This window comes from Thalassophryne amazonica, unplaced genomic scaffold (genome assembly GCF_902500255.1).
Source record: "Thalassophryne amazonica unplaced genomic scaffold, fThaAma1.1, whole genome shotgun sequence".
NCBI classification, from domain to species: domain Eukaryota; kingdom Metazoa; phylum Chordata; class Actinopteri; order Batrachoidiformes; family Batrachoididae; genus Thalassophryne; species Thalassophryne amazonica.
This window is the reverse complement of record NW_022986318.1, coordinates 107,344-132,600: the sequence shown is the minus strand read 5'-3', so window position 1 is coordinate 132,600 and position 25,257 is coordinate 107,344. Positions and strand designations below refer to the sequence as shown.

Here is a 25,257-nt window from a genome sequence, read left to right as displayed (position 1 = left end):
TGTGTGTGTGTGTTCTGTATCTTTGTGCCTCTGTGTGTGTGTGTTCTGTATCTTTGTGCCTCTGTGTGTGTGTCTGTATCTTTGTGCCTCTGTGTGTGTGTGTTTCTGTATCTTTGTGCCTCTGTGTTTGTGTGTTTCTGTATCTTTGTGCCTCTGTGTGTGTGTGTTTCTGTATCTTTGTGCCTCTGTGTGTGTGTGTCTGTATCTTTGTGCCTCTGTGTGTGTTCTGTATCTTTGTGCCTCTGTGTGTGTGTCTGTATCTTTGTGCCTCTGTGTGTGTGTTTCTGTATCTTTGTGCCTCTGTGTGAGTGTTTCTGTATCTTTGTGCCTCTGTGTGTGTGTCTGTATCTTTGTGCCTCTGGTTTTGTGTCTGTATCTTTGTGCCTCTGTGTGAGTGTTTCTGTATCTTTGTGCCTCTGTGTGTGTTTCTGTATCTTTGTGCCTCTGTGTGAGTGTTTCTGTATCTTTGTGCCTCTGTGTGTGTGTCTGTATATTTGTGCCTCTGTGTGTGTGTTTTCTGTATCTTTGTGCCTCTGTGTGTGTGTGTTTCTGTATCTTTGTGCCTCTGTGTGTGTGTCTGTATCTTTGTGCCTCTGTGTGTGCGTCTGTTTCTTTGTGCCTCTGTGTGTGTGTGTGTTTGTATCTTTGTGCCTCTGTGTGTGCGTCTGTTTCTTTGTGCCTCTGTGTGTGCGTGTGTTTGTATCTTTGTGCCTCTGTGTGTGTGTGTGTTTGTATCTTTGTGCCTCTCTGTGTGTGTGTCTGTATCTTTGTGCCTCTGTGTGTGCGTCTGTTTCTTTGTGCGTCTGTCTATGTCTTTGCATGTTACCTCATCGTCTTTGTACCAGGACAGCGTTTCGGCGGTGAGGACAAACCAGTATTCTTTAGCTCCGCCCTTCATGATGCCGATGTTGTTGATGGTTAACCAGCCTTTACGGATCACCTGTGTGCACACGTACAGTCGTCATTACATCACAGTGAGATACCTGATGATGTCAGAAAAGGAAATTAAAGGTTCTGACACTTTCCCTTCAGATATTGATCACCAATCAAGTTCTGCCAATCAATAAAAAAATAAAATCAAACTGCAGTCCAATGGTCAGAGGTTCCTCTGGTGTGATTGGTGGACAGTAGGAGCAGATTCTTTCCACTCTATGTCAGTATGATTGTGTTTGGACCATTTTTTAGCAGTAAGTCATTTCAGGAGGGGTTCAACCCTAAAATCCAGCCTCCTTAACTCCGCCTTTGGAAAGTGTCAAATGTCTTCACAGTGACATCACTGCCTCTGTCTGTCAAGACTTACCATGATCTCATCCTGGATCACCGAAGCAACAGAGGCAGAGTGAAGGACGAAGAAATTAAAGAGTGAGAGAAAAGAAAAATTTGAATGAGGCTCCACCGTTCCTGGTGTGACCGAGACAGACTCACCTGGTTTCCTGCAGCCTTCTTGTTGGTCTGACTGCTCTTCTGCTGAGCGCTGCCACCAAACACACATAAAGATCATGTTGAAAAGCAACATCATCCCTCAGCATTCTCCCAGCAACAACACAAGATCATCTGCAAAAAGCTGCACCAGGAATCCACACATGGAGAAGCAGATGAACCACACCAGCTGGAACCCTGCGCACGCTTCACACCACCAGATCAATATCCATACGTCTGCAGTGATTTAAAATTTTTGAATGAGATAATCATCATGACGTCATTCAGACCAATCAATCAGTCACTGATGAATATATGCTTTTTACTCTTTTAATTCATTTTATTAGCAAACGGAGCATGCCACCGCCTCAACTTTACCTAAATTCTGGGTCTGTTAGTGAAGCTTAGGGCTAGTGGCCGGCGATCACCTTAGTATTTCTTCTGTTTTTCTTGTTGTTTAATGCTGACAAATGATACTGTATTTGTTGTCTTTCTGATGCCTGATTGTTTTTTTTCTCTCTCTCTTTTTGAGGTGCAGCTCCATCCAGAGATGGGTGTGGTCTATGTTCCAGAAACTGTCCTGTGCACCGGCAACATTTCCTGTATGTTCGTTTTGTGAGTTGTTCTGTGATTTGTGTCTGTATCATGGCCAAAGCAGAGGGTCACCCCTTTGAGTCTGGTCTGCTTGAGGTTTCTTCCTCAGAGGGAGTTTTTCTTTACCACTGTTGCTCTGGGGGTTAGTATGGTTAGACCTTACTTGTGTGAAGCGCCTTGAGGCAACTCTGTTGTGATTTGGCGCTATATAAATGAAAATAAATTGAAACTGAAAATGGGATGGAACCTGACAAACGTCCCTTCATGTTAATTCCAGCAGACACCTTATTATAGAGTGTACAAACAACTTGAATTAAGATAGTTCTGAAGGCAAAGGGGGTCCAACCTGGTATGAGCAAGGTGTACCTAATAAAATGGCCAGTGAGTATATAACCCCTGCAACGTGATGTGGGTTTTCCTCAGGCCCTCCTCCTGCTTCTCTGCCAGTGAACAGGGCCGCCCACATGAAAAAAGTACATAAAAAAACTAGAAGCACTCAGAGAGTGCAAACCTCCGCCAAGGCCATAGGGTCACTGACCCTAAAGAGATTCCCTCCTTGGCAGTGATCTATTTCTTTTTGTCTCTTTCTCCAAAACTGTATATAATAATCATGAGATTATTAATATATAAACAAAAATAAATTTAAGAAATATTACCATTTGAAAACAAATGCACCCAAACATGATGAGAGCTGCAACTGCTTAATGCTAACTTTTAACATTGAAAATGCCATAGACATGCTAACGCGTTAGCATTGGGATCCGGATCGTGATCCCGATCACCACTAAAATTTAATCACTTGTTCCTCTTGTCATTTCCAACCACTCCACAAAATTTCATCAAAATCCGTTCAAAACTTTTTGAGTTATCCTGCTGACAAACAGACAAACAAACAAATGCGACCGAAAACATAACCTCCTTGACGGAGGTAATAACAGAAAATATACAGACACACGTGTTTGTGTGTATATGTGAGTGTATGTGTGACTGTATGAGTGTGTGTGTGAGTGTGTGCATGTGTGTCTGAGTGTGTGTGTGTATGTGAGTGTATGTGTGACTGTATGAGTGTGTGTCTGAGTGTGTGTGTGTATGTGAGTGTATGTGTGACTGTATGAGTGTGTGTGTGAGTATGTGTGACTGTGTGTGTATGTGTCTGAGTGTGTGTATGTGTGTGTGTGTGTCTGAGTGTGTGTGTATGTGAGTGTGCATGTATGAGAGAGTCTTACTTTGCAAATCCAATAAAATCTTCATGGTTTGTGTTCATGTAGGACAACTCAATGTCAATCAGCAACATCACCTAGAGAGACACAAATGAAGCTCCGTACACATAGTACATACAATACACACACTATACACAATGTATACACAGTGCACACACTACACACTGTATACACACACTATGCACACTATACACACTACACACTGTATGCACAGTACACACAGTCCACACACTACACACACTGCATGCACAGTACACACAGTCCACAAACTACACACACTGCATGCACAGTACACACAGTCCACAAACTACACACACTGTATGCACAGTACACACAGTACTGCCTCCCATTCTACTCTTAAAAACCCTAGGAACTACAAGTAAGCCTGCAGTCTGAGAGCGAAGCGCTCTATTGGGGTGATATGGTACTACGAGGTCCCTAAGATAAGATGGGACCTGATTATTCAAAACCTTATAAGTAAGAAGAAAAAATTTAAATTCTATTCTAGAATTAACAGGAAGCCAATGAAGAGAGGCCAATATGGGTGAGATATGCTCTCTCCTTCTAGTCCCCGTCAGTACTCTAGCTGCAGCATTTTGAATTAACTGAAGGCTTTTTAGGGAACTTTTAGGACAACCTGATAATAATGAATTACAATAGTCCAGCCTAGAGGAAATAAATGCATGAATTAGTTTTTCAGCATCACTCTGAGACAAGACCTTTCTAATTTTAGAGATATTGCGTAAATGCAAAAAAGCAGTCCTACATATTTGTTTAATATGCGCATTGAATGACATATCCTGATCAAAAATGACTCCAAGATTTCTCACAGTATTACTAGAGGTCAGGGTAATGCCATCCAGAGTAAGGATCTGGTTAGACACCATGTTTCTAAGATTTGTGGGGCCAAGTACAATAACTTCAGTTTTATCTGAGTTTAAAAGCAGGAAATTAGAGGTCATCCATGTCTTTATGTCTGTAAGACAATCCTGCAGTTTAGCTAATTGGTGTGTGTCCTCTGGCTTCATGGATAGATAAAGCTGGGTATCATCTGCGTAACAATGAAAATTTAAGCAATGCTGTCTAATAATACTGCCTAAGGGAAGCATGTATAAAGTGAATAAAATTGGTCCTAGCACAGAACCTTGTGGAACTCCATAATTAACTTTAGTCTGTGAAGAAGATTCCCCATTTACATGAACAAATTGTAATCTATTAGACAAATATGATTCAAACCATCGCAGCGCAGTGCCTTTAATACCTATGGCATGCTCTAATCTCTGTAATAAAATTTTATGGTCAACAGTATCAAAAGCAGCACTGAGGTCCAACAGAACAAGCACAGAGATGAGTCCACTGTCCGAGGCCATAAGAAGATCATTTGTAACCTTCACTAATGCTGTTTCTGTACTATGATGAATTCTAAAACCTGACTGAAACTCTTCAAATAGACCATTCCTCTGCAGATGATCAGTAAGCTGTTTTACAACTACCCTTTCAAGAATTTTTGAGAGAAAAGGAAGGTTGGAGATTGGCCTATAATTAGCTAAGATAGCTGGGTCAAGTGATGGCTTTTTAAGTAATGGTTTAATTACTGCCACCTTAAAAGCCTGTGGTACATAGCCAACTAATAAAGATAGATTGATCATATTTAAGATCGAAACATTAATTAATGGTAGGGCTTCCTTGAGCAGCCTGGTAGGAATGGGGTCTAATAAACATGTTGATGGTTTGGAGGAAGTAACTAATGAAAATAACTCAGACAGAACAATCGGAGAGAAAGAGTCTAACCAAATACCGGCATCACTGAAAGCAGCCAAAGATAACGATACGTCTTTGGGATGGTTATGAGTAATTTTTTCTCTAATAGTTAAAATTTTATTAGCAAAGAAAGTCATGAAGTCATTACTAGTTAAAGTTAAAGGAATACTCGGCTCAATAGAGCTCTGACTCTTTGTCAGCCTGGCTACAGTGCTGAAAAGAAACCTGGGGTTGTTCTTATTTTCTTCAATTAGTGATGAGTAGTAAGATGTCCTAGCTTTACGGAGGGCTTTTTTATAGAGCAACAGACTCTTTTTCCAGGCTAAGTGAAGATCTTCTAAATTAGTGAGACGCCATTTCCTCTCCAACTTACGGGTTATCTGCTTTAAGCAGCGAGTTTGTGAGTTATACCACGGAGTCAGGCACTTCTGATTTAAAGCTCTCTTTTTCAGAGGAGCTACAGCATCCAAAGTTGTCTTCAATGAGGATGTAAAACTATTAACGAGATACTCTATCTCACTTACAGAGTTTAGGTAGCTACTCTGCACTGTGTTGGTATATGGCATTAGAGAACATAAAGAAGGAATCATATCCTTAAACCTAGTTACAGCGCTTTCTGAAAGACTTCTAGTGTAATGAAACTTATTCCCCACTGCTGGGTAGTCCATCAGAGTAAATGTAAATGTTATTAAGAAATGATCAGACAGAAGGGAGTTTTCAGGGAATACTGTTAAGTCTTCTATTTCCATACCATAAGTCAGAACAAGATCTAAGATATGATTAAAGTGGTGGGTGGACTCATTTACTTTTTGAGCAAAGCCAATAGAGTCTAATAATAGATTAAATGCAGTGTTGAGGCTGTCATTCTCAGCATCTGTGTGGATGTTAAAATCGCCCACTATAATTATCTTATCTGAGCTAAGCACTAAGTCAGACAAAAGGTCTGAAAATTCACAGAGAAACTCACAGTAACGACCAGGTGGACGATAGATAATAACAAATAAAACTGGTTTTTGGGACTTCCAATTTGGATGGACAAGACTAAGAGTCAAGCTTTCAAATGAATTAAAGCTCTGTCTGGGTTTTTGATTAATTAATAAGCTGGAATGGAAGATTGCTGCTAATCCTCCTCCTCGGCCCGTGCTACGAGCATTCTGACAGTTAGTGTGACTCGGGGGTGTTGACTCACTTAAACTAACATATTCATCCTGCTGTAACCAGGTTTCTGTAAGGCAGAATAAATCAATATGTTGATCAATTATTATATCATTTACTAACAGGGACTTAGAAGAGAGAGACCTAATGTTTAATAGACCACATTTAACTGTTTTAGTCTGTGGTGCAGTTGAAGGTGCTATATTATTTTTTCTTTTTGAATTTTTATGCTTAAATAGATTTTTGCTGGTTATTGGTGGTCTGGGAGCAGGCACCGTCTCTACGGGGATGGGGTAATGAGGGGATGGTACACAGTCCACACACTACATACACTGTATACACAGCACGCACAGTATACACAGTGCACACACTGCACAATGTATACACACACAATGCACACTACACACTGCATGCACAGTACACATAGTCCACACACTACACACACTGCATGCACAGTACACACAGTCCACACACTACACACACTGCATGCACAGTACACACAGTCCACACACTACACACACTGCATGCACAGTACACACAGTCCACACACTACACACACTGCATGCACAGTACACATAGTCCACACACTACACACACTGTATGCACAGTACACATAGTCCACACACTACACACACTGCATGCACAGTACACACAGTCCACACACTACACACACTGCATGCACAGTACACACAGTCCACACACTACACACACTGCATGCACAGTACACACAGTCCACACACTACACACACTGTATGCACAGTCCACACAGTCCACACACTACACACACTGTATGCACAGTACACACAGTCCACACACTACACACACTGCATGCACAGTACACACAGTCCACACACTACACACACTGCATGCACAGTACACACAGTCCACACACTACACACACTGCATGCACAGTACACACAGTCCACACACTACACACACTGTATGCACACACTATACACACTACACACTGTATGCACAGTACACACAGTCCACACACTACACACACTGCATGCACAGTACACACAGTCCACACACTACACACACTGTATGCACAGTACACACACTACACACACTGCATGCACAGTCCACACAGTCCACACACTACACACACTGCATGCACAGTACACACAGTCCACACACTACACACACTGTATGCACAGTACACACAGTCCACACACTACACACACTGCATGCACAGTACACACAGTCCACACACTACACACACTGCATGCACAGTACACACAGTCCACACACTACACACACTGTATGCACACACTATACACACTACACACTGTATACACAGTACACACAGTCCACACACTGTATACACAGTACACACAGTCCACACACTACACACACTGTATGCACAGTACACACAGTCCACACACTACACACACTGCATGCACAGTACACACAGTCCACACACTACACACACTGTATACACACACTATACACACTACACACTGTATGCACAGTACACACAGTCCACACACTACACACACTGTATACACAGTACACACAGTCCACACACTACACACACTGTATACACAGTACACACAGTCCACACACTACACACACTGCATACACAGTACACACAGTCCACACACTACACACACTGTATGCACAGTACACACAGTCCACACACTACACACACTGTATACACACTATACACACTACACACTGTATGCACAGTACACACAGTCCACACACTACACACACTGTATACACACACTATGGTAATGAGTCATTCACGTCATCAGCAGAGTCGTCAAGGGAGCCATTAGGAGAGGGTCCGTCCCATCATTAGGAGGGACAGCCGCCCTGTCATTAGAAGGGTGCTAACTAGAGCACAATAGCTGCTAATTAGAGCTATTGTTTAGTCACTAGCCTATAGCAGTCTGCCTCTCAGTAGGAGGGGTCTGGTTAGGTTTAAAACTCCAGCTTTTGTGACTTCTTGATTAGTCTTCTCTACAAGAGTCAAGACAGAAGTCAGACCACCAGAGCAAGAATTTTAGCTGAGGAAGCTTCTGCGATTTGAAGGGAAACGTCCTTGCGTCAAGCAACCCGGTCCAGTCGAAGATTCAAGCTTCTCTACTATGGAAACCACCTGGACAACTGAGAGCCTACACAGATACACACAGTATACACACTACACACAGTATACTGTGTGCACACAGTACTCACAGTATACACAGTACACAAAGTATACACACTACACAGAGTCCACACACTATACACACTGTATACACAGTACGCACAGTATACACACTACACACAACATACACAGTACACACAGTATACACACTACACACAGTCCACACACTATACACACTGTATACACAGTACGCACAGTATACACAGTGCACACACTACACACTGTATATACACACTCCACACAGTATATACAGTACACACAGTATACACACTACACACAGTCCACACACTATACACACTGTATACACAGTACACACAATATACACAGTGCACACACTACACACTGTATATACACACTGTATACACAGTATACACACTACACACAGTATACACAGTACACAAAGTGTACACAGTCCACACACTATACACACTGTATACACAGTATACACACTACACACAGTCCACACACTATACACACTGTATACACAGTACACACATTACACACAGTATACACTGTAGACACAGTACACACATTACACACTGTATACACAGTGCGTCTGTATTTTGTTTCTTCTGGTTTGGATTATTCTAATGGTCTTTTGCTGTAGGTGATTGTCCATGCTTTTGTTTCTTCTGGTTTGGATTAATCTAATGGTCTTTTACTGTAGGTGATTGTCCATGCTTTTGTTTCTTCTGGTTTGGATTATTCTAATGGTCTTTTACTGTAGGTGATTGTCCATGCTTTTGTTTCTTCTGGTTTGGATTATTCTAATGGTCTTTTACTGTAGGTGATTGTCCATGCTTTTGTTTCTTCTGGTTTGGATTAATCTAATGGTCTTTTACTAGAGGTGATTGTGTATGCTTTTGTTTCTTCTGGTTTGGATTATTCTAATGGTCTTTTACTGTAGGTGATTGTCCATGCTTTTGTTTCTTCTGGTTTGGATTATTCTAATGGTCTTTTACTGTAGGTGATTGCCCATGCTTTTGTTTCTTCTGGTTTGGATTGTTCTAATGGTCTTTTACTGTAGGTGATTGTCCATGCTTTTGTTTCTTCTGGTTTGGATTAATCTAATGGTCTTTTACTAGAGGTGATTGTCCATGCTTTTGTTTCTTCTGGTTTGGATTATTCTAATGGTCTTTTGCTGTAGGTGATTGCCCATGCTTTTGTTTCTTCTGGTTTGGATTATTCTAATGGTCTTTTACTGTAGGTGATTGCCCATGCTTTTGTTTCTGTTGTGGCTGGCGTGCCTGGCTGGCTTTTGTTTGTCTTCTGTTTCTGTCTTTTGGTTTTCCTTCCAGGTGGTGCGCGTTTAGGTCTGAGTGGCTGTGTGGCTGAGTTATTAGGACCTCACCCTGATCACCTGAGGCTCGTCAGGACTCACAGCTGTGGTGCATCTACACGGATTGGAACATGGTGGCATTTAAGTCTGGAGTGCACAGTGTGTATTTGCCAGAGACTCGACCTTGTGACCAGACGGGTGAGATCGTCGTCTCAAGAGCCATCTCATCATCAGTGGATGCAGAGAACGTCCAGGTTTGATGCATGGTCTGTGAAAGAGGAGGGGGTGAGGTCTCACGCTCGTCAGCACACTTCCTGAGGTACGTTTGGTTTTGTGACTAACATTTGTACAGTCAGTATATGTGGTGCCCTCACACCTTATTGTATTGAGCTGTTATGTTAGTCGTTTAATCAGCTTCCACTGCAGTTTGAGTATGTGAACAGGGTGTTCCATGCCTGCAGGGTGGGAAGCTGATTAGTAATTAAGCCAGGAAGTGTTTGCTGTTTATGCACACCTTTGAGTGGTCTCTCTGTGTGTGGAGTGTGGACTCACATGATGATTTCTTCTTTCACAGACTCGGTTTGGCGCGGCCACCTGGGGGGTGTCGGCGGGGTTCTTGGGTCCGAACAGTTTCTGGCTCCGGACAGTTTGTGCAGCTGGGAGCACACCGTTTCACCCCCTCGCAAGTCCGCGCACTCATTTGTTATGTTTTTCCACATCACTGTTATGTAATTAAATTTAGTTATCCTTTGTACCGTGCTCTGCTTATTTCATACTGGGTCCTTCAAACGCTGGTCGGTTCTCCGGGCTGCGTCCAACACATAACAGTAGTCTCTGGCCAAACATCACGGACCCAGCGGTAGCAGAGACGGTAACGCGCCGGGAAGGCGGCAGCAGACGTTCAGAAGTTATCCGGATCAGTTGCGGGTGCTCTCCGCCCGGATGGTGCGTGTTTGAGAACCCATTACTGAATACTGATTTGAGCTCTCTTGCAGCCGTGTTCCTGTGTTTGTGCCTTATCCGTGGGTCGTGGTGGAGTGTGACTGGCGACAGCTTCGCGTCACGCTCCGACCAGATAAGAGGTTTAAACGGGAGCTGCAAGAGTGTGTCTGTAATGGGTGAACGCGCACGGCGGAGCTCTGTGGCACGGGTCGCTGAGCTTCCTGTTACAGTTGTAGCCCCGTTTCCCCGGGTGAAGATAACTACTGCGTCTGTTGTGTCTGCTCCGGCGTAAATGAGTTGAAACACATTTTTGGTTGTGTGTTACACACAGCTGCGCACAGAAAAGCAGCTTGAGTTTGTTTTCTCTTTTACTAAAGGGGGTTTTTCATTTTTAGCACTCTGGCTCCCTCTGTTGGTGACTGAGTCACAGTACCGTTAATGCTCTTAAGATGGAACAGGTGTGTTCCATTTGTTTGAGCTTAACGGTATGAGTCACATTAGTTTTGTGTTAGTTCATTTTGTGTGGGTGTTTTTTGAGTTGGTTTTTGTGTGGGATTTTTTTTTTACACTATTTAGTGTTCTGGGGTCGTGACCCTGCAGTCTGTTTGGAGCAAAAAAAGGACCCAAGCAACTTTATGTTAGTCTGTTAGTCTTTCTTTTTATTTCTTTTAGTTTCACCTCCCCAGGGTTTGATGGGACGGTCCCCTGGGGGGTGATGGGGGGGTAATTGGGTTGTTTTTTCTTTTTTCTTTTTTTTTTGTTTTTTGTTATGCCCTCTCTTCTCCTCTGACTCCAGCCGGGTGAGCCGTACGTGTCGGCGTTGCTGGAGTGGTGCAGTTTGGTTATGCTGGGCGTTTCCCAGGTAACCTCTGCACCTGGGGGGGGGGGGGGGGGTTCGGGGTGTTGTTGTTTTTTTTTGTTTGTTGATTCCCTGTTCCACCTCCGGCTTCAGCGCGCCTTTGAGTCGTCTGCCATCGGCGTGGCTGAGGTTTGGGGCAGTGGAATATACCCGCAGCTGGTGGCTGGTTTGGAAGTCGGAGGAGTGGCGCCGTTTTGTGCCGTCTGCCATAACCGCTGTTCCACTCCTCCCGGTTGGCTTCTGGGGTATAGTCACGGTTGGTGACGCTGGACGTGCTTCCAGTTTCCACTGCGCCAAGGGGGTGGGGTTGGGGTTGTTTTGTTTGTATGTTTTTTTTTCTTTCCTTTTGTTTTCCCCCCCGGTTTCCGCCCTCAGGGTCTGACTGTGGTGTCCTCTGGGGGGGAAAGGGCTGTGGGTCCATCTAGCCATAGACGGCCGGGGCTGGGTCCGTTGGTCATGAGGGGAGGCGTCTCCTGGGGTTGATGGAACGGTCCCTCTGGGAGGCGCTGGGAGTCCCCGTGGGTGACCTTGGATCCCAGAGGGACCTCGGCTGTGGTTATTACTCCTGGAGCTGGCGGGATGTCCTCTGGGGGGTGTTGGTCCCTACATGTCGTCGGGGGGGGGGGGGGGTTAGGTTTTTTGTATTTGCAAGCTTAAGTTAGGGTTTTTCTTTTCTCCTCTTCCCGGGGACATCAACCGTTCTGGTAGATGAAGATTCTGTTGGAAGATGAATGCAGATACGGTTTCCAGCCATGGTCCCTGGAGGGGGGTGTTTCTCCTGGGCCAGGTTTGTGTGGTCGCCGGGAGGCTTCCCGTGAGGGTGGGGTGCTGTTGTGGCTGGCGTGCCTGGCTGGCTTTTGTTTGTCTTCTGTTTCTGTCTTTTGGTTTTCCTTCCAGGTGGTGCGCGTTTAGGACTGAGTGGCTGTGTGGCTGAGTTATTAGGACCTCACCCTGATCACCTGAGGCTCATCAGGACTCACAGCTGTGGTGCATCTACACGGATTGGAACATGGTGGCATTTAAGTCTGGAGTGCACAGTGTGTATTTGCCAGAGACTCGACCTTGTGACCAGACGGGTGAGATCGTCTCAAGAGCCATCTCATCATCAGTGGATGCAGAGAACGTCCAGGTTTGATGCATGGTCTGTGAAAGAGGAGGGGGTGAGGTCTCACGCTCGTCAGCACACTTCCTGAGGTACGTTTGGTTTTGTGACTAACATTTGTACAGTCAGTATATGTGGTGTCCCTCACACCTTATTGTATTGAGCTGTTATGTTAGTCGTTTAATCAGCTTCCACTGCAGTTTGAGTATGTGAACAGGGTGTTCCATGCCTGCAGGGTGGGAAGCTGATTAGTAATTAAGCCAGGAAGTGTTTGCTGTTTATGCACACCTTTGAGTGGTCTCTCTGTGTGTGGAGTGTGGACTCACATGATGATTTCTTCTTTCACAGACTCGGTTTGGCGCGGCCACCTGGGGGGTGTCGGCGGGGTCCTTGGGTCCGAACAGTTTCTGGCTCCGGACCGTTTGTGCAGCTGGGAGTGCACCGTTTCACCACCTCGCCAGTCCGCGCACTCATTTGTTATGTTTTTCCACATCACTGTTATGTAATTAAATTTAGTTATCCTTTGTACCGTGCTCTGCTTATTTCATACTGGGTCCTTCAAACGCTGGTCGGTTCTCCGGGCTGCGTCCAACACATAACAGTTTCTTCTGGTTTGGATTATTCTAATGGTCTTTTACTGTAGGTGATTGTCCATGCTTTTGTTTCTTCTGGTTTGGATTATTCTAATGGTCTTTTACTGTAGGTGATTGTCCATGCTTTTGTTTCTTCTGGTTTGGATTAATCTAATGGTCTTTTACTGGAGGTGATTGTCCATGCTTTTGTTTCTTCTGGTTTGGATTATTCTAATGGTCTTTTACTGGAGATGACTGAGTCTGGAATTCTCTCCCCCTGTCTTTATGCTGCACAGACTCATCAACTCTTTTAAAAAGAATTTGAAGACACTTTATTAACCTGTCAACATTCAAAGTCCCGACTTTCACTTCCACACTAAGAAGCACGACCTTTCACTCCGCACCTCTCCCCAGTTCTTCGTGTTTGGTTTTTGTTTGTGTGCATGGGGGGGGGGGGGGGGGGGGGTTCCTTACACTAACTGCATTGCTTCCTGGTTTTCATGCTCTCATTGGTGATTTCACACCCATCTTTCCATGTCAGCGTTGTTGCCCGTGAGCGTTGGTGTTTCCTGTTCTGCAGTCTTCTATGTGGTCTGGGTTTCTTCTACTTCTTTTTGTTTGGTTCTGAGCAACACTAAATAAATCCACCTCAGTTTCGAGCCTTTATGTTCAATCAGTATTTGGACAGTTATTTTTGTCATTTCATCGCTGTACACTGATGCAAAGGCAATTTAGAATGTGACTCGAAACACTAGTCGTAGCTTCATGGTCAACTGGAAACCAGGACAGGACAAATGTAGGCTGAGGTTTGTTGGAAATGTTAGTGACTGTCGGCCCTACCTGGCCTTTGGTGTGACTTTCTCGGTCTCTGATGTGCTGAGTGACGATTCGCTCCATCTCCTCTCGCAGCATCGGATACTGAGCCAACTGCCAGACAGGAAGTGGTCAAACATCAAAGAGCTTTCAGAAAGCCACTGTGTGACCGCAGAATCATGACAGGAAACACAAAACCAAAAATGGCATATTTTTTAAAATATAACTTTTGAGCATTTTCAGAGTTTATCATCGAGACAAAGAAAAATACAGGAAACCAGGAACCACAGACAGGAAACCAGAAACCACAGACAGGAAACCATGAACGAAAGACAGGAAAACCATGAATCATAGACAGGAAACCAGGAACTAAAGACAGGAAACCATGACTGACAGACAGGAAACCATGAATCACAGACAGGAAACCAGGAATCACAGACAGGAAACCAGGAATCAAACACAGGGAACCAGGAACTAGAGACAGGAAACATGTATCACAGACAGGATACCATGAACCAAAGACAGGAAACCAGGAACCAAAGACAGGAGACCATGAATCACAGACAGGAAACCAGGAACCAAAGCCAGAAAACCCAGTATCACAGACAGGAAACCAGGAACCAAAAACAGGAAACCATGAACCAAAGACAAGAAACCAGGAACCACAGACAGGAAACCAGGATTCAAACACAGGACATCATGAATCATAGACAGGAAACCACAAACTAAAGACAGGAGACCATGAATCACAGACAGGAAACCGGGAGCCAAAGACAGGAATTCATGAATCACTGACAAGAAACCAGCAACCAAAGACACCAGGAACCACAGACAGGAAACCATGAATCACAGACAAGAAACCAGCAACCAAAGACAGGAAACCAGGAACCACAGACAAGAAACCATGATTTACATACAGGAAATCAGAATCACAGACAGGAAACCAGGAACCACAGACAGGAAACCATGAATCATAGACAAGAAACCAGCACCCAAAGACACCAGGACCCACAGACAGGAAACCAGCAACCAAAGACAGGATACCATGAACCAAAGACAGGAAACCAGGAACGACAGACAGGAAACCATGAATCACAGACAGGAAACCATGAATCACAGACAGGAAACCATGAATCACAGACAGGAAACCAGGAACCAAAGACAGGAAACCAGGAATCAAACACAGGACATCATGAATCAGAGACAAGAAGTCATGAACCAAAGACAGAAAACCAGGAACAAAACACAAGAACCCAGGAATCAAACACAGGATATCATGAATCAAAGACAGGAAACTATGAATCAAAGACAAGAAACCAGGAACTAGAGACAGTAAACCATGTATCACAGACAGGAAACCATGAACCAAAGACAGGAAACCATGTATCACAGACAGGAAACCAGGCACCAAAGAAAAGAAAAAGACAAAGAAAAAAGACAGGAGACCATGAATCACAAACAGGGAAGCATGAATCACAGACAAGAAACCAGGAACCACAGACAGGAAACCATGAATCACAGACAGGAAACCAGAAACCAAAGCCAGGAAACCCTGAATCACAGAGAGGAAACCAGGAACCAAAGACAGGAAACCAGGAATCAAACACAGGACATCATGAATCCAAGACAAGAAGTCATGAACCAAAGACAGAAAACCAGGAACAAAACACAAGAACCCAGGAAACAAACACAGGATATCATGAATCAAAGACAGGAAACTATGAATCAAAGACAAGAAACCAGGAACTAGAGACAGGAAACCATGTATCACAGACAGGAAACCATGAACCAAAGACAGGAAACCATGTATCACAGACAGGAAACCAGGCACCAAAGAAAAGAAAAAGACAAAGAAAAAAGACAGGAGACCATGAATCACAAACAGGGAAGCATGAATCACAGACAACAAACCAGGAACCACAGACAGGAAACCATGAATCACAGACAGGAAACCAGGAACCAAAGCCAGGAAATCCTGTATCACAGACAGGAAACCAGGACATCATGAATTAATGACAGGAAACAGGGAATCAAAGACAGGAAGCCGAGAATCAAAGACAGGAAACCAGGACTCAAAGATGGGAAACCATGAATCACAGACAGGAAACCAGGAACCAAAGACAGGAATTCATGAATCACTGACAGGGAAACATGAATCACAGACAGGAAACCAGGAACCAAAGACAGGAAACCAGGAACCAAAGACAGGAGACATGAATCACAGAAAGGAAACCAGAAACCAAAGACAGGAGACCATGAATCACAGACAGGAAACCAGGAACCAAAGACAGAAAACCATGAATTGCAGACAGGAAACTAGAAACCAGAGACAAGAAACCATGAATTACAGACAGGAAATCAGAATCACAAACAGGAAACCTGGAACAACAGACAGGAAACCATGAATCACAGACAAGAAACCAGCAACCAAAGACACCAGGAACCACAAACAGGAAACCATGAATCACAGACAAGAAACCAGGAACCACAGACAGGAAACCATGTATCGCAGACAGGAAACCAAGAACAAACACAAGAACCCAGGAACCAAACACAGGATATCATGAATCAAAGACAGGAAACAGGGAATCAAAAACAGGAAACAGAGGATCAAAGACAGGAAACAGAGGATCAAAGACAGGAAACAGGGAATCAAAGACAGGAAACTGGGAACTCTTTGACAGGAAGAGACGTGCATCAAACTGCATGCGACAGAAGAACTGGTTCAAAATACTGCTGCGAGAACTTTGACTAGAAGCAGAAGGTTTGACCATATTACCCTGACTTTGGCCTCTCTTCACTGGCTTCCTGTCCCTGCGAGGTTGAACATGTAAAGTTTTATTGCTAACTTACAAAATCATTCAGACTAGTGCCTCCCTACCTAGCTGCCCAAACCTTACATACCAGCTCATGATCTGCATTCTCAGAAGGCAAGATTACCATGTGTCTCTAGAGTTAAAAAGAAGTCAGCAGGCCACAGAGTGTTCTCTTGTCATTGCCTGTTTTATGGAACAAACTCTGTTAAAATTAATATCAGTTGGATTCTGTGGAGTCTTTCAAATCTTCCTCTCTTCCGTATGGCTGACGTGTGAGTAGTGTTGAACCTCTCATGTCCTTTCAAGTGTTAGTGAAGCTCAGTTCAAGCTGGCGCCAACCACATTAGTACCTCTCTACTTCTCTGTTGATTTATTGCCAACAAAACTAAAGCCTTAGGTGCTGGTAATTCCATTTGACTGTTTCTGCTCTTTTTTTCTGTCCCTCTGAGGTACTGCTGCTGAGACTGAGACCGGAGAGTTCCACAGTTGCATGATGAATGAATGGATGAAGTGTGAATGACACCATGCGGATGACAACCATAACCGGGGCAATACAGTATCACAATGACGACCAGAAGTCGAGATGTTGTGGATTTATCCGGTCTGACTGGATGTGGTTGTGCTGCTCAACTTGATTAATGTTTGCATCCCTCTCGTGTTTGGGTTTTTTTGTTTGTTTGTTTTCTGGTCTCTGTTATTGTTAGTTTGGTCTCAGCGGTGGGCCGCCCCTCTGAGTCTGGTCTGCTTGAGGCTTCTTCCTGATAAAATGGCAGAGGGAGTTTTCCTGACCACTGTTGCTTCCTATGTTCTTGCTCAGGGGTGTCAGTGAGGTTTGACCTTACTCATGTGACAGTCATAACTCAGGCAGCATGGGAGTGATCTGGCACCATGTGGTACCTTCTGCGTGCACTGCCTCACGGTGTTGACGAGCTCAGCCATCACTAAGTCCACACATTTCTGACATGGTTCTTTTAGCTGAGTGATGAGTCGCTTGACAATCGTCTCGAAGGCCATATCAGGAGTGAACAGACCCGTCCTGAGGAAGAAAACTGGATCAGAATAAAAATCATGTTAGGGTTAGGGTTAGTTAGATGTTAGTTTAAATGAGTCAACACCCCCGAGTCACACTAACTGTCAGAATGCTCGTAGCACGGGCCGGGGCGGAGGATTAGCAGCAATCTTCCATCCCAGCTTATTAATTAATCAAAAACCCAGACAGAGCTTTAATTCATTTGAAAGCTTGACTCTTAGTCTTGTCCATCCAAATTGGAAGTCCCAAAAACCAGTTTTATTTGTTATTATCTATCGTCCACCTGGTCGTTACTGTGAGTTTCTCTGTGAATTTTCAGACCTTTTGTCTGACTTAGTGCTTAGCTCAGATAAGATAATTATAGTGGGCGATTTTAACATCCACACAGATGCTGAGAATGACAGCCTCAACACTGCATTTAATCTATTATTAGACTCTATTGGCTTTGCTCAAAAAGTAAATGAGTCCACCCACCACTTTAATCATATCTTAGATCTTGTTCTGACTTATGGTATGGAAATAGAAGACTTAACAGTATTCCCTGAAAACTCCCTTCTGTCTGATCATTTCTTAATAACATTTACATTTACTGATGGACTACCCAGCAGTGGGGAATAAGTTTCATTACACTAGAAGTCTTTCAGAAAGCGCTGTAACTAGGTTTAAGGATATGATTCCTTCTTTATGTTCTCTAATGCCATATACCAACACAGTGCAGAGTAGCTACCTAAACTCTGTAAGGGAGATAGAGTATCTCGTCAATAGTTTTACATCCTCATTGAAGACAACTTTGGATGCTGTAGCTCCTCTGAAAAAGAGAGCTTTAAATCAGAAGTGTCTGACTCCGTGGTATAACTCACAAACTCGTAGCTTAAAGCAGATAACCCGTAAGTTGGAGAGGAAATGGCGTCTCACTAATTTAGAAGATCTTCACTTAGCCTGGAAAAAGAGTCTGTTGCTCTATAAAAAAAGCCCTCCGTAAAGCTAGGACATCTTTCTACTCATCACTAATTTAAGAAAATAAGAACCCCAGGTTTCTTTTCAGCACTGTAGCCAGGCTGACAAAGAGTCAGAGCTCTATTGAGCTGAGTATTCCATTAACTTTAACTAGTAATGACTTCATGACTTTCTTTGCTAACAAAATTTTAACTATTAGAGAAAAAATTACTCATAACCATCCCAAAGACGTATCGTTATCTTTGGCTGCTTTCAGTTATGCCGGTATTTGGTTAGACTCTTTCTCTCCGATTGTTCTGTCTGAGTTATTTTCATTAGTTACTTCATCCAAACCATCAACATGTTTATTAGACCCCATTCCTACCAGGCTGCTCAAGGAAGCCCTACCATTATTTAATGCTTCGATCTTAAATATGATCAATCTATCTTTGTTAGTTGGCTATGTACCACAGGCTTTTAAGGTGGCAGTAATTAAACCATTACTTAAAAAGCCATCACTTGACCCAGCTATCTTAGCTAATTATAGGCCAATCTCCAACCTTCCTTTTCTCTCAAAAATTCTTGAAAGGGTAGTTGTAAAACAGCTAACTGATCATCTGCAGAGGAATGGTCTATTTGAAGAGTTTCAGTCAGGTTTTAGAATTCATCATAGTACAGAAACAGCATTAGTGAAGGTTACAAATGATCTTCTTATGGCCTCGGACAGTGGACTCATCTCTGTGCTTGTTCTGTTAGACCTCAGTGCTGCTTTTGATACTGTTGACCATAAAATTTTATTACAGAGATTAGAGCATGCCATAGGTATTAAAGGCACTGCACTGCGGTGGTTTGAATCATATTTGTCTAATAGATTACAATTTGTTCATGTAAATGGGGAATCTTCTTCACAGACTAAAGTTAATTATGGAGTTCCACAAGGTTCTGTGCTAGGACCAATTTTATTCACTTTATACATGCTTCCCTTAGGCAGTATTATTAGATGGTATTGCTTAAATTTTCATTGTTACGCAGATGATACCCAGCTTTATCTATCCATGAAGCCAGAGGACACACACCAATTAGCTAAACTGCAGGATTGTCTTACAGACATAAAGACATGGATGACCTCTAATTTCCTGCTTTTAAACTCAGATAAAACTGAAGTTATTGTACTTGGCCCCACAAATCTTAGAAACATGGTGTCTAACCAGATCCTTACTCTGGATGGCATTACCCTGACCTCTAGTAATACTGTGAGAAATCTTGGAGTCATTTTTGATCAGGATATGTCATTCAAAGCGCATATTAAACAAATATGTAGGACTGCTTTTTTGCATTTACGCAATATCTCTAAAATCAGAAAGGTCTTGTCTCAGAGTGATGCTGAAAAACTAATTCATGCATTTATTTCCTCTAGGCTGGACTATTGTAATTCATTATTATCAGGTTGTCCTAAAAGTTCCCTAAAAAGCCTTCAGTTAATTCAAAATGCTGCAGCTAGAGTACTGACGGGGACTAGAAGGAGAGAGCATATCTCACCCATATTGGCCTCTCTTCATTGGCTTCCTGTTAATTCTAGAATAGAATTTAAAATTCTTCTTCTTACTTATAAGGTTTTGAATAATCAGGTCCCATCTTATCTTAGGGACCTCGTAGTACCATATCACCCCAATAGAGCGCTTCGCTCTCAGACTGCAGGCTTACTTGTAGTTCCTAGGGTTTGTAAGAGTAGAATGGGAGGCAGAGCCTTCAGCTTTCAGGCTCCTCTCCTGTGGAACCAGGTCCCAATTCAGATCAGGGAGACAGACACCCTCTCTACTTTTAAGATTAGGCTTAAAACTTTCCTTTTTGCTAAAGCTTATAGTTAGGGCTGGATCAGGTGACCCTGAACCATCCCTTAGTTATGCTGCTATAGACTTAGACTGCTGGGGGGTTCCCATGATGCACTGTTTCTTTCTCTTTTTGCTCTGTATGCACCACTCTGCATTTAATCATTAGTGATCGATCTCTGCTCCCCTCCACAGCATGTCTTTTTCCTGGTTCTCTCCCTCAGCCCCAACCAGTCCCAGCAGAAGACTGCCCCTCCCTGAGCCTGGTTCTGCTGGAGGTTTCTTCCTGTTAAAAGGGAGTTTTTCCTTCCCACTGTAGCCAAGTGCTTGCTCATAGGGGGTCGTTTTGACCGTTGGGGTTTTACATAATTATTGTATGGCCTTGCCTTACAATATAAAGCGCCTTGGGGCAACTGTTTGTTGTGATTTGGCGCTATATAAAAAAATTGATTGATTGATTGATGTTGAGCACATGTTGAACAGATACAGAACACATGTTGAACAGATACAGAACACATGTTGAACAGATGCAGAACACATGTTGAACAGATACAGAACACGTTGAACTGATGTTGAACATGAACAGATGCAGAACACATGATGAACAGATGTTGAATACATGTTGAACAGATGCAGAACACATAATGAACAGATATTGAATACATGTTGAACAGATGCAGAACACATGATGAACAGATGTTGAATACATGTTGAACAGATGCAGAACACATGATGAACAGATGTTGAATACATGTTGAACAGATGCAGAACACATAATGAACAGATATTGAATACATGTTGAACAGATGCAGAACACATGATGAACAGATGTTGAATACATGATGAACAGATACAGAACACATAATGAACAGATGTTGAATACATGTTGAACAGATGCAGAACACATAATGAACAGATATTGAATACATGATGAACAGATACAGAACACATAATGAACAGATGTTGAATACATGTTGAACAGATGCAGAACACATAATGAACAGATGTTGAATACATGTTGAACAGATGCAGAACACATAATGAACACATATTGAATACATGTTGAACAGATGCAGAACACATAATGAACAGATGTTGAATACATGATGAACAGATGCAGAACACATAATGAACAGATATTGAATACATGATGAACAGATGCAGAACACATAATGAACAGATATTGAATACATGATGAACAGATGCAGAACACATGATGAACAGATGTTGAATACATGTTGAACAGATGCAGAACACATAATGAACAGATATTGAATACATGATGAACAGATACAGAACACATAATGAACAGATGTTGAATACATGATGAACAGATACAGAACACATAATGAACAGATATTGAATACATGATGAACAGATGCAGAACACATAATGAACAGATATTGAATACATGATGAACAGATACAGAACACATAATGAACAGATATTGAATACATGATGAACAGATGCAGAACACATAATGAACAGATATTGAATACATGTTGAACAGATGCAGAACACATAATGAACAGATATTGAATACATGATGAACAGATGCAGAACACATGATGAACAGATATTGAATACATGATGAACAGATGCAGAACACATAATGAACAGATATTGAATACATGTTGAACAGATGCAGAACACATAATGAACAGATATTGAATACATGATGAACAGATGCAGAACACATGATGAACAGATGTTGAATACATGATGAACAGATGCAGAACACATAATGAACAGATATTGAATACATGATGAACAGATGCAGAACACATGATGAACAGATGTTGAATACATGTTGAACAGATGCAGAACACATAATGAACAGATATTGAATACATGATGAACAGATACAGAACACATAATGAACAGATATTGAATACATGTTGAACAGATGCAGAACACATAATGAACAGATATTGAATACATGATGAACAGATGCAGAACACATAATGAACAGATATTGAATACATGATGAACAGATGCAGAACACATGATGAACAGATGTTGAATACATGATGAACAGATGCAGAACACATAATGAACAGATATTGAATACATGATGAACAGATGCAGAACACATGATGAACAGATGTTGAATACATGTTGAACAGATGCAGAACACATAATGAACAGATATTGAATACATGATGAACAGATACAGAACACATAATGAACAGATATTGAATACATGATGAACAGATACAGAACACGTTGAACTGATGGTGAACACGAACAGATGCAGAACACATGTTGAACTGATGGTGAACACGAACAGATGCAGAACACATGATGAACAGATGTTGAATACATGATGAACAGATGCAGAACACATAATGAACACATATTGAATACATGATGAACAGATGCAGAACACATGATGAACAGATGTTGAATACATGATGAACAGATGCAGAACACATAATGAACACATATTGAATACATGATGAACAGATGCAGAACACATGATGAACAGATGTTGAATACATGATGAACAGATGCAGAACACATAATGAACACATATTGAATACATGTTGAACAGATGCAGAACACATAATGAACAGATATTGAATACATGATGAACAGATACAGAACACATAATGAACAGATGCAGAACACATAATGAACAGATATTGAATACATGATGAACAGATACAGAACACGTTGAACTGATGGTGAACACGAACAGATGCAGAACACATGTTGAACTGATGGTGAACACGAACAGATGCAGAACACATGATGAACAGATGTTGAATACATGATGAACAGATGCAGAACACATAATGAACACATATTGAATACATGATGAACAGATGCAGAACACATGATGAACAGATGTTGAATACATGTTGAACAGATGCAGAACACATAATGAACAGATATTGAATACATGATGAACAGATGCAGAACACATGATGAACAGATGTTGAATACATGTTGAACAGATGCAGAACACATGATGAACAGATCTTGAATACATGTTGAACAGATGCAGAACACATGATGAACAGATGTCGAGCACATGTTGAACAGATACGGAACACGAACTGATGTTGAACACATGTTGAACAGATACGGAACACGAACTGATGCAGAACACATGATGAACAGATATTGAATACATGATGAACAGATACAGAACACGTTGAACTGATGGTGAACACGAACTGATGCAGAACACATAATGAACAGATATTGAATACATGATGAACAGATACAGAACACGTTGAACTGATGGTGAACACGAACAGATGCAGAACACATGTTGAACTGATGGTGAACACGAACAGATGCAGAACACATGATGAACAGATGTTGAATACATGATGAACAGATGCAGAACACATAATGAACACATATTGAATACATGATGAACAGATGCAGAACACATGATGAACAGATGTTGAATACATGTTGAACAGATGCAGAACACATAATGAACAGATATTGAATACATGATGAACAGATGCAGAACACATGATGAACAGATGTTGAATACATGTTGAACAGATGCAGAACACATGATGAACAGATCTTGAATACATGTTGAACAGATGCAGAACACATGATGAACAGATGTCGAGCACATGTTGAACAGATACGGAACACGAACTGATGTTGAACACATGTTGAACAGATACGGAACACGAACTGATGCAGAACACATGATGAACAGATGTCGAGCACATGTTGAACAGATACGGAACACGAACTGATGTTGAACACATGTTGAACAGATGTTGAGTACATGTTGAACACATGTTGAACTGATGGTGAACACGAACAGATGCAGAACACATGATGAACAGATGCAACATTTTGAATACATGTTGAACTGATGTTGAACACATGTTGAACAGATGCAGAACACATGATGAACAGATGTTGAATACATGTTGAACAGATGCAGAACACATGATGAACAGATGTTGAATACATGTTGAACAGATGCAGAACACATGATGAACAGATGTCGAGCACATGTTGAACAGATACAGAACACGAACTGATGTTGAACACATGTTGAGCAGATGTTGAGTACATGTTGAACACATGTTGAACTGATGGTGAACACGAACAGATGCAGAACACATGATGAACAGATGAAGAACACATAATGAACAGATGATGAGCACATGTTGAATACATGTTGAACTGATGTTGAACACATGTTGAACTGATGTTGAACACATGTTGAACTAATGTTGAATACATGTTGAACTGATGTTGAACACATGTTGAACAGATGCACAACACATGACGAATAGATGTTGAACAGATACATGCTGATGCTGAAAAACTAATTCATGCATTTATTTCCTCTAGGCTGGACTATTGTAATTCATTATTATCAGGTTGTCCTAAAAGTTCCCTAAAAAGCCTTCAGTTAATTCAAAATGCTGCAGCTAGAGTGCTGACGGGGACTAGAAGGAGAGAGCATATCTCACCCATATTGGCCTCTCTTCATTGGCTTCCTGTTAATTCTAGAATAGAATTTAAAATTCTTCTTCTTACTTATAAGGTTTTGAATAATCAGGTCCCATCTTATCTTAGGGACCTCGTAGTACCATATCACCCCAATAGAGCGCTTCGCTCTCAGACTGCAGGCTTACTTGTAGTTCCTAGGGTTTGTAAGAGTAGAATGGGAGGCAGAGCCTTCAGCTTTCAGGCTCCTCTCCTGTGGAACCAGCTCCCAATTCAGATCAGGGAGACAGACACCCTCTCTACTTTTAAGATTAGGCTTAAAACTTTCCTTTTTG

At 42.1% G+C, this 25,257-nt stretch overlaps 1 protein-coding gene across 1 annotated transcript in view; it reads right to left on the bottom strand.

Moving 5' to 3' along the window:
- Positions 1-826: 826 nt before the first annotated feature.
- The window catches only part of LOC117506050 (dynamin-1-like), a gene marked incomplete at its 3' end in the record, with an annotated part of 113,801 nt that continues 89,370 nt past the window's right edge, over positions 827-25,257 (bottom strand). Inside the window, exons 8-13 of the mRNA XM_034165578.1 lie at positions 17,585-17,723; positions 13,899-13,985; positions 3,240-3,310; positions 1,426-1,474; positions 1,301-1,312; positions 827-940 (exon numbers count right to left, since the gene is read on the bottom strand). Of these exons, the coding sequence (XP_034021469.1) occupies positions 827-940; positions 1,301-1,312; positions 1,426-1,474; positions 3,240-3,310; positions 13,899-13,985; positions 17,585-17,723 (472 nt within the window). The remainder of the gene's footprint in view (positions 941-1,300; positions 1,313-1,425; positions 1,475-3,239; positions 3,311-13,898; positions 13,986-17,584; positions 17,724-25,257) is intronic.